Below are 11,167 nucleotides of genomic sequence, written 5' to 3' on the forward strand. Positions count from 1 at the left end.
CACCCAATCTCTGCTCACATAGGGCTGCCAGGACTGCCCTCCACTGTCGACCCGTTTGCACTGGTGGCATGCACTGAAACCTGAACATGTGGAGGAACATCATGTTTGGCAATGACTCCAGATTTCACAAACTTTTCATGGGTGCAACTCACATACTCAGCTTTGCTGCTTATCCCGCAAATGCATGCTCCTTACAAATACACACAGCCATTCATGTCCTCACATTAAGGTTCCTCAATGCCACCATCAACTTTTACATTGCAAAAATAATACTCATCCCATTTCACTGACATCTAGTTACGCTCTGTTGTACAAAACTAATGTACTGTTCTATCAATGTCATTTAAAACATTGAAGTACATACCATTAAAGCTCTGCAATTTCTGTTGTTTACTTTCAAGAGGTGAAATGACTTATGCCTATTATCATTTCACCCCTAATACTTCCTGTAACAACATCTGCCACACTCCACTGAAAATCTAGTGCACATCCCTGGGTGGGCACACCCCAAGTCTTTGGTCTTTATCTCCCTCCCTACTGATTAATTGATTATTAAATAGCTTCTAATGTGGCTCGATGTTTGATCTCCTGACATTCGTGCTGAGTAGTGTCACACTGAGCTGCTGACAGAAGCTGCAGGCTTTTACTTTGTATTCCCGTCCAGCAGAGCCAGTGTCAGCCTCCATCCATGTGAAGGCTCATTCATAGGGAGACTGGCACGCACACAGAGGCACGTGGATCGCTGTGACTTTCCTCCTCTCCTTTCTGCTTTTTTCTTCTCTTCCTTCTTTTTTCTTCATCCTTCGTTCTTTTCTGTTCTTCCCTTTATTCCTCTTTTCCCCTCTCTTTCCGTCTCTTCCCTTGCCTTTTCTGTACTTGTTTCACCTCCACTCCTTGCCTTTTTTCCCTCTCCTTGTGTCTCTCCCCTCCTTACATTTAATCTTCTGGTGTACATTACTCACTGTGACGTACGATTACCATACCTCGCACTGCCTGGCTCCCTCCCCCTCAGCACCCATTCCTTCGCCCCCTCTGTCCTTCCTCTTTTCCTCCCTTCGTTTAACATCCATGCAACAGGGCACTGTTACACAATCAGTCATGCTTGGCCTTGTATTTCTGCCACTGTAGCACCTCCTGTTGGTGAAGAGTGGAGTGGTGATCTGATGTAACTATAGAGAGTGTTACACAAGCAATTCAACATGCTCATTTTTGCTTTTTAGACATTTGACATGTTTTATTCAATGTTTAAATTGGTTGGTCAGTCTGTGAAGTTAGTAAATTCTCAAAAGACCTCCATTTGAGCCTCAAATGTCTTGTTTTTGTATGTGAAATATATTTAAACCAGTAAAACAGGGTCTTCTATGTTTATTTCACATCTTAAAAGGATAAAAAAATGCTTGAAAATGACCAAAACAGTGATTCCAGTGATGTCTAAATGAAAAACTGTTTGTAATTCTTTCACTTTTGAACATTTTTGACATGTACTCGAGAGGCTTCCTTGTCGAAAATATCGTCACAAAGTCTTCCAGCTGGAAGTCGACATGACAAGGAACGTAAAGAAAGTCATATTTCTAATATTAGTTTATCCCTCTCTCTCTCTCTGCAGGTCCGATCAGCAGCATCCTTGTGAACAGATTTGGCAGCCGACCGATCATCATACTCGGCGGCTGTCTGGCGGGGACGGGATTGATCTCCGCCTCTTTCTGCAACACTGTGGAGCAACTTTACTTCTTCATAGGAGTGGTGGGAGGTCAGTTGTTTTTAAACCATTAATAGTATTAGATAATATTAAAAGATAGAGACATGATCAGTTATATCAGTAAGGGATGCATGCTTTTTCTACTGCTGGTAGAGATGGCAATCATCTTTGAGTAAGATCAACCAGCTTAGTCATATTTTATGTTTTGATCTAGTTGTATATTTAGTGCTCAGTCAGTCTACTTAGCTTTGTAGTGCACTGGGTCCTCCTATAAGTGGCAGTGTATCCTGATAAAAGGAGTCACTAGCTTACATTACTGATTTTGTTCAGAACAAAAACCTCTGAAAGAGCTATGAAATAAGTATCCCACAGTGCGACCATGTTTACCTTGTGCTAGGTAGTAGCTATGCACGAAGAGGTAGGAGAGAAATGGAAACTGTCCTTAGGTTTTGGTTAACTTCTCTTTTTGGGGAGGAAATGGGGGATTTTTTTTCAGTAATAATTATATCTGATTGTAAAAATAATCAAACTGTGTTTTTCCCCCTAATATTGCGATTGCAATTTAATATGCAATTATTTTTAGGTTTCTCATCTTATACATTTTAATCATTCTATATTATTATCACAATGATAATAGATACATTAAACCAGGAATGAATGATTTGGAAAAAAATATCTAACTGCAACTTCGGCTCACATAGCAAATTTGACATCAGTTATACTTAAGGGGATGATGATTTTTTATGTTATTCTCAGTTGGATTAAGAAGAACATAAAGAAACAGGAAAAGTAGGATTTTTTTGTAAACTACTCTGAAAAGACACTTGAATGTTTGCATAATGTGTAGAGCATAAAATCTTTTCTGCACAAAAATTCTATCAAACTGGTATTTTGACACATTTCAGGTTATGGAAATGTTGCACTGTCTACGATTTGAAAATTGTGATGGTCCATATTGCTGATTAATTGCCCAGCCCTAGTAACATTTACTTTTGCAGAAAGGGTAACCAGTAACTGATTACTTGAATTGTAAAACTAACATGCCTCATTGCCTCTAGCACACTAAAGCATGCTGTATTTTGCTTCCTCCTATGTGGCATAACCAGTAAGAATATCTGTTTTTTTTCTCCTTTTGGCCTGTTAATGTGGGCCAGGGGGAAATACTCTAATATACCTTCATGTCAGGGGTAGACTCTTTATTAAAATTGCAACTGCTGAGTAAACTTTAAAAGTAGTTTGCAATATTTTGTCCATTAAAAAGCAACCTTAGGAGAAGATCTTTGCCTTAGCAGGGGTTTTGTTTTGTCACATTTTGCTTATGTTTCCATAACTTTTAATTGACTTGATTAACTTTTAAATAACATTTTTTAACTATATGAAACACTTTAAGTTGGTCTCTTTTAATTTATTTATTTTTTTAATCAGTGCTGCTTGTCATGTTTGGTGGTGGAGGGGGCTGGAGCTAAGCCCAGCTGTCATTGGGCAAAAAGTGGGGTACATCAGCTTCAGGGCTCTTGTATGAATGGTGCTTGATAAATAACCTGCCTGGCTTTGCCTAACCCTCCTTCTCTTTGCCTCCTCTTTCTCTGTGTCCCTCCAGGTTTAGGACTCGCATTCAACTTGAACCCGGCCCTCACTATGATCGGTAAATATTTCTACAAGCGTCGGCCCATCGCCAACGGCATTGCCATGGCAGGCAGCCCCGTGTTTCTATCCACACTGGCTCCTCTAAACTCCTGGCTGTACGATGAGTTTGGTTGGAGAGGCAGCTTCCTCATCCTTGGAGGACTTCTGCTGAACTGCTGCGTCGCTGGCTCGCTCATGCGCCCCATCGGACCCAAACCCCAACCAGCCAAGCCTGACTCTGAACTAGGCGAGGGCAAGATGGCAGATTCAGACCAGCCTAAGCAGAAGAAGACGGTCCTGCAGACCATCAACACCTTCATCGACCTGACGCTGTTCAAACACCGTGGCTTCCTGCTGTACCTGAGCGGAAATGTCATCATGTTCTTCGGTCTCTTCGCTCCACTCGTCTTCCTCTCAAACTACGCCAAGAGTATTGGAATCAGCAAGGAAAAAGCGGCCTTCCTGCTGTCAGTTCTGGCGTTTGTTGATATGTTCGCTCGGCCCTCTATGGGGATGCTAGCCAACACAAAGTGGATCCGGCCTAGAGTGCAGTACTTCTTCGCCGCTGCCATCCTCTATAACGGGGTGTGTCATGTTCTGGCGCCGCTGTCTGTGGACTACACGGGATTTGTGATCTACGCCATCTTCTTTGGGTTCGCCTTTGGCTGGCTGAGCGCCGTGCTGTTTGAGACACTGATGGACCTGGTGGGAGCTCAGAGGTTCTCCTCAGCCGTGGGTCTGGTCACTATAGTGGAATGTGGACCAGTGCTGCTCGGACCCCCGCTGACAGGTGAGAGATCTAGCCTTAGTTTTAATTTTGTTGACAAAAACTATGACGAAAAATGTTTGTTGACAACCTTTTTGTCCATGATAAAGATGGGGCAAGGATGGAATAAAGATAGATGACTGATAATAAAGCATCTAGCATTTAAAAAAAAAAGGAAAGAAATGTTTGTTTCCAGCTCTTTAAGGGTCATAATTTGCTTGTACATAAGTGTTCTAAGTGTTGAGCATCATGAGAGGAAAAAAATACAAGTTTATGTGTATGCATCTATTTATCTGTGCCACTTTGATTCAAATCTTCGTACACTCTGTCTTTGTGCCCTCTAGGTAGCTTCTATAACTACTATCACCACTATGACTACACCTACATCTCCTCGGGGATCATCCTCATAGTTGCCAGTGTTGTCCTCTTTGTGGGAATGAGCATCAACTACCGCCTGCTGGACCGAGAGAGGAAAGAAGAGGAAAGGAGAGAGAGGGACGAGCCCAAGGAGGAGCGTGCCGCCATGTTGGCCCCGCCCTCCCCTTCAAAATCAAACGAAGAGGCAGAGGAGAACAACGTACCAGCAGCTGTGTCGCTGGCTGAAATCTCCAAGATGGACGAGGACACGGTTTAGGAAATTAAAAAAAAAAATGAACTTGAAGGATGCACACACCTTACAGAAACACACAAGAGCTGCAGTTACTCAGTACAACCACACGCTGTCTTTATAGGGAGAAAACGACCTCATTCACAACCCTGAAGCCATAGAAATTACTCCGATCAGTAAAAACGGAGACATGCTGCTGCTTTACTGTCAGTAAAGCTTCTCAAGCAGCTTTATTTTCACCGCATTGAGACCTCTGTTTTTGGTATTTGACGTGCCTTTTGGTGAGTCCTCAAGGAGCAAACGCGCCGCTAATATGAACACCAGACAGACGCACAACAAGACAGAAAGACTGTAAGATAAAATACGAACATAACCAGTAAACTAATGAGGACTTTACTCTCAGGGTCTTGTGCTGCCGTTAAGGTTCAGAGCCTAGAAACACACAGAGTCAAACAGTGCAGTTTTTTGGTTACAGTACAGAGAGATACTGTACATTTCCCCTCATTCTACTCACTCACATTGCTTCACTCCTATAAGACTGGACAGAGATTACATTTTTAGAGTGGTCAATGATATTTACAGGTTTATGCAGTGGAGAAGATGGGCTGCACCCAGCTAAAGGTTTCCCCCCTTGTCTAATCATTGCTAAATGATTTATTTTTGTTATTTGTGTGGCTTTTTCTGTTTTTATTGATGCAGAACGCTGACATAAGATTGGATATTTGGAAAGGAAGGAGAGAGGGTGATTGATTTTGAAAGCCTTTGTGCAGACTGTTAACCCCTTGCTTTACTAGGAGAGACATCAGGAAGCCCTCTTGTCACATTTTTGAGTCATGATATCAGATATTTAAACCTAGAGCTAAGTTTATTGAAAATATAAACGCTATTGATATTAGGGATGCACCTGGTGGAACGATTGAAGGCCAGTTCATTTATGTTGAGAAAACAATAAAAAACGTCAAAACTAAGCACAATTTATTCAACATGGGATCATAGCATCAGTAAGTAAATGATGTGTTGTACGTCTGCAGAATGTGGCTAATGTTAGCACTATCTTTAATACTTTCTGAAGGCTAATGTCCTCATACCTGTGCTGAATATGGAGACATATTAGTTCAGCCAACACCAGTGTAACCTGACACAGGCTCAACACATCTTATCCTTATTTGCTTGGTCAAAACAATGCAAAACCATGCTGCTTTTACGATGCTATCGATGCTATCTATTCACTGTTTACATCTGGATAGTTGAGCATTACAGCAGCATGGTAGCAGCCATTAACCTGAGCTACAATGGCTACTGTTTGCAGGTGGCTGTGCTACAGTTAGAATAAACATTTGACTGAATTTGTGGTCCTGAATTGATCAAAAATTTGTAATTCTGGTGCCGACTTAAATCAAGGGGTTCAGCCTACGACCCCAAAATTACTGCCAGAGATGGGGGACGTCCCACTTTCCCTTGAGGAGGTTAAGGCATATAATGTTGCTTGCAGATGTGCATACTTACTGACAACACAAAAGAACAACCTAAACAGCCTAAAAATGTATTTTTATGTTGTAGTTTACTGTAAGAAAAGTTGAAGCAGAATGCAAATATTCTCCAGCACTGGGTGGACGTATTAAACTGACACAGGGGGGTGACTGTATGTTTCTGCCACCATGTGCAAACTTAGTTTAATTTCAGCATGAATCTCCTAAACTGACTGGTGGTGTTATTTCAAATCTAACTGATTTCAAGTATATACAGAACTGTGCTTAGGTTTTAGGTATTTATGGCCCTTCAATTGAGGCTGCAGTGAAGCCTAGTTGTGGTGAATAAGCTGTCAGAGGGCGCCATCCTGTTGGAGGGAGGATCGACACATCCCCAGTCATGCTCTGGATGTCTTTGCATATTACCAGGAGCATGAGAAAACTTTCTGTTTAAAAAAATAAGACAGTCCACCTTAGGAACCACTAGTGTAAGTGACTAACCATGCACATCCCTAATCAACACCTTTTTTATACCATGGCAACAAAAATAGAAGCCTTAGCCACCAAATGTTGGGCCATTTCTTGTTTTCAATTTCAGCACTGAACATGGACCGTTTTTATGCAATTGAGACAGAGTTCCCTCTCTTATCCTGTTTGCAGGACTTTTGGTAAAATGTGATGAGAGATCTGAAGATTTTCAAAAGCGTACTGATCATTAAAACAACAAAGACTGAATTGTTTTAACTTTGAAGTGTCAAAAATTAGGGTTAAAAATTTGACAACTGTTATTCAACCACAAAAGCTCTAATGATCAGTAGGTGAAACATTTCTATCAATTTAGTATATTATCATCCCTCATGTGTAGTTGGGAGAACCCTGGTAAGTTTAGGCTTATTCAGTTAGCTTTAGCATGCCATGTTTTGCTAGTTAGCAAGCTAAAGTGTACAAATCGTTGGAGTTACATCAAATAATTATTTAGTTAGTGTGAAAACTTAACTATCGGCTATTTTCAGAACAGCTGTACCTCAGCCTGACCTTATGTAGACTCTTCCTGATTAATACTCTTAAGACCCCATGAAAATCAGCACTTCATTGCATTTTGCGACATAATTCATTGTACTTTCTTTTACTGCACATACACTTCCCCTAAAAAACCTGCCAGCCCCTCCAACATGCATACAATACCAAATTTATTAAAGGGGAACCTTGATGGTAACACTACAGATGGACTGATAAGACTAGCAGCAGCTCCTGGACGGAGTTCGAGGCTTTTTAGTGCAATGAAAACAGATGATAGAAGCACTCGTATTCTGGACATCTGGGGACATTTTGGGAGAAAATGAAGATAATTGTGGGAGAAAGAAATGTTGACACTCACCACACAAGGAGAAGTAAACCAGAAAGAAGGAATTTTGTACCTTTAATTTAAAACGGCACTTAAAATGAGCAATGAGTTCAAAAATACAAAGATAGAGGAATGTAATGAACCTAATGAAGGAACATTTGAGGGGAAAAGAGGTCTAAAGTCAAAGATCTAAAAGGTCACAATGCCAGCAGTGTAGAAGGTGCTTCAACGCTGTGCTTGTACATAAATACGCGTGCACTTAGTGTGTGAATCACCTCCAACCAGAGCAGCTCTTTTTTGTCTTAGTGTTGTTAAAGACGAGACATATTTGAACAAAATCCGCTCACACAGTAACGCTTCTGTGCCCCACAGATTTATCTGCTGCACAGCTGTCAAGATGAGACTGCTCACAGTACTAAATGACACCACACGCCGTTCTTCTTTCTGGGCGACTAAGAGATTGTGATTGTATCAGATCAATGAGCTAACTGGGTGTGTTTGTGCATGTGTGCTTTGACCTGCCCGGCTGTGGTGCCAAAATAGGACAAATTTCACTCTGGATCACACAGGTGATCCTAACTTTGTAGGATTTTTGATTAGAGGAGTTACAGTACCCTAGCATTGTTTTTAATTATGAATAACACATTGTACTTTACAGTTATATCAGCAAAACCTTTGTAATTTAAAAGGATTCTATATTTTAGCTCAGTGTATAAAGACAATCTGACAGCGAGTAATCTTTTTAATGGATTTTGTTTTTGTGAATGAAAGGAAAAGAGTGTGACTGAGGTAAAGTGCGCGTGTTTAAACTGTAGCCAGGTTTTATTATTTCATTGTTTTGAGATTCAGATGCTGCAGTATCAACACGTCTCTCTGTGCAGTTCGTCTTCCAACTGTGCAGTGTGTCATATCAGACTTACAACACTCGATTAAATATGCATCAGTTGGTAACTAGTTTCACTGCCAGCGTTTGTAATTGAAGCTCTGCTTTGAGGACAGTTTTTGTGCAGAGGAAACAGAAGACATGTCTGTCTTTTTCTGCCTGTAAAAGCTTTCCTTAATTTCTGTGTGGGGAAAATAAATGGAGGTTTTTAATTCACATTTGATAAAGATATTTAACCTTACTAATGGATGAAACATTTGAAGGCAAAAACAAGGAAAGTAGGTAGTTTTTGAAGGAAATTCATGATGTTTTGTTTTGCTTTTCACTGCAGACTTTTCATTCAAACATGAAGGCTGTAGCAATGTCTAACCCTAGATGTTTTTGAAGTACTATAAAGAATGGTTATATTTTATGTTTTTCTCTTTTGTTAACAAATCTCACTAGAAATAAGAATTGCAAGCAAAACCAGTCATTAAGAAAGTCAAACCCTGAGTAACTGCTACATATAAGGCAGGTTTTATTAGAAGAATAAAAGTCAAAGGCTTGGAAATGCAGTGACATTTTAACTATTCTCAAAATGTCCTGCAATCTTTGTGGGACATATTTCTAGATGAAATGAATGTAAACCTCTCAATGCATTTCATAATTTAAAGGCTGTTAAAGATGGGTGCAATGCAAAATATCAATTTTGGCCATATCAGACTGGGTGAGAAGCAGCTGTCTCATGGCTTGTTTATTATTTTGGCATGCATGTTAACTAGACATTAGAAGACCAGTTGCCAGGAACAAAAACCTGCCACATATATGGTAGGTTTTTGTTATTAGAACAGAGGTCAAACTTTTGAAAAAGTAGTTAAATTTGCAGAATAAAGGTTGGGTTAAGAGCAGTCAAACTCTCCTGCAATCTTGATCAAACATAGTTCCAGATTAAAATTAATGTTGACCTCTCAATTCTTCTCATAATTCAAAGGCTTTGAAAGATGTGAGCAATGCAAAATACTAGTCAGGGCCATTGCAGATTGATTTTCATTTTGGCATGCATGTAAATAAATCAGGGCGTTTAGACTGCCTACTTGAGCGCCACATCTCAAGTGACCTCATGCATCTCTTGGTAAAAACAGACGGGACAACGACAAACAGAGAGCCAGATTTATCTTGTTTTAGTGGATATGTCCACTTTGGTAGAATATGTTTGCTGTCTGTTTTTTTGTTGAACCTCATGAAGGCCACAAGCTGAAATTTGCTGGTCTTATCAAGTTGATGTTTCCACATTTGTAGAATAAGGGAAGAGAGATCAAGGAAGAAGAACAGAGAAGATAAACACAATATGGTTACACTTAAGTTTTTTGCTTTCAGAGTAAAAGCCTCGTTTTACAGAATGCTTTTTTTCTGATTTTCCCGCCTCAGTTTTACAGTGAATCACTGTCAGGAGATTGAGTTAAAACTTATGATGAAAAACAGCGCTGTGACAACAAGGAGACTCTGCCTTTACCTAGCCGTGATGGCACGAGTCAGATTTGAGACATGCTGCAGCAGTCACGCTGCTAACACGCACCCAGTCTGAAACAGGCATTAGGATGATGCACCTGGAGGCTGATGAACTAAGCCGCTATCTCAAATGGACAATTATTACGGCTTCTGCCCCGACAAGGTTCTAACATTTTTCTGACTGGATCCTTCATGACTTGTCCTACTTTTATGTGTATTCATCCGCCACAGAAAACAGACCCCCTTAGAAGGGTCGCTTTGTGCTGTTTCGTTGGTTTTACTGAAAACTACAGCAGGATTCTGAACATTTCTTTCAATGCCTAATTATACCTATTTAATGCCGGAACATAATGAAGGACACAACAATGAATGATTTGTTTTCTTTTGAGATTTGTTGACACTAAAAGAAAAATAAAATGCATGACCTACTTTTTTAACAAAAGTAAATGGGAATCATTCAAAGGAAAAATCATCATAAAGAAGACAATATTTTTCTGCCTTTCTTGGCAGTCATTCAGTCCAAGATTTCTCTTTCCATAAAGTCTGTGCTCTCACTGTCACATTTCTATTTCAGTAGGTTTTTAAATGAATGTGCTGAAGGGTATTCATTCTCACAGTATGTGCTACCTGTTTGTTAGTTTGAACGTGTTTTTGTTGTTACTACTATGACCAAATGTAAGTATTAGTTTTCACATCATACATCACAGAGTGTAAGTTTTTGTCAAAGGTAAATGTACATTTGTCAGAAGTCTTCTTAGTTTAAAGATGTTATTGGAAAGGAGTTTCTCTCCTTCTACCTGAAGTCTCAACCTTTCTTCAGACATGAATTTAAAGCAAACATCTGTAAAAGTTAATGTAAAAGACAGCAGAAAACAGCTGTCTATGCTTCCACATTTCTGTGCTCCAACCTCAGATATTCCTCAGTTACATTAGACTGACTCATGATATAATGGTTGGATGATTCAAACGTAGGTGAAATTTTCTAAAACCTTCACTTATTTTGCCTTTGAGATTAGTATTTGACAGGAATGGTTGTACTTTAAAAGACTGCAACTAAAACCTTTGGTGAAACACTGAATGTGTTTTCAGAGTAGGGTTTTTGAAATGGTACTGTAAAAAACCTGAAACTTTCTAAGTTTAACAACAGCAAACAAATCCTCGTATTGCATTTCTTGATAAAAAAGGTTTTTATTTAGTTGAAGTAGATGTTTTTATGTTTGTATGTTTGAAATGTTTTTATGGCTGCTGAGAGAATGAATAAACAGTTTTTAAAACAATTTACTG

The 11,167-nt window shown here is 39.7% G+C and overlaps 1 protein-coding gene across 1 annotated transcript in view; it reads left to right on the forward strand.

Annotated features, from left to right (window-relative positions):
* LOC121517198 (monocarboxylate transporter 1-like) overlaps positions 1 to 11,154 on the forward strand; it is a 48,815-nt gene extending 37,661 nt beyond the window's left edge. The window contains exons 3-5 of the mRNA XM_041798768.1: positions 1,607 to 1,750; positions 3,300 to 4,115; positions 4,436 to 11,154. Coding sequence (XP_041654702.1) covers positions 1,607 to 1,750; positions 3,300 to 4,115; positions 4,436 to 4,725 — 1,250 coding nt within the window. The 3' untranslated portion in view covers positions 4,726 to 11,154. The remainder of the gene's footprint in view (positions 1 to 1,606; positions 1,751 to 3,299; positions 4,116 to 4,435) is intronic.
* Positions 11,155 to 11,167: the final 13 nt, after the last annotated feature.

The sequence above is a fragment of the Cheilinus undulatus genome, linkage group 11, assembly GCF_018320785.1.
Source record: "Cheilinus undulatus linkage group 11, ASM1832078v1, whole genome shotgun sequence".
NCBI classification, from domain to species: domain Eukaryota; kingdom Metazoa; phylum Chordata; class Actinopteri; order Labriformes; family Labridae; genus Cheilinus; species Cheilinus undulatus.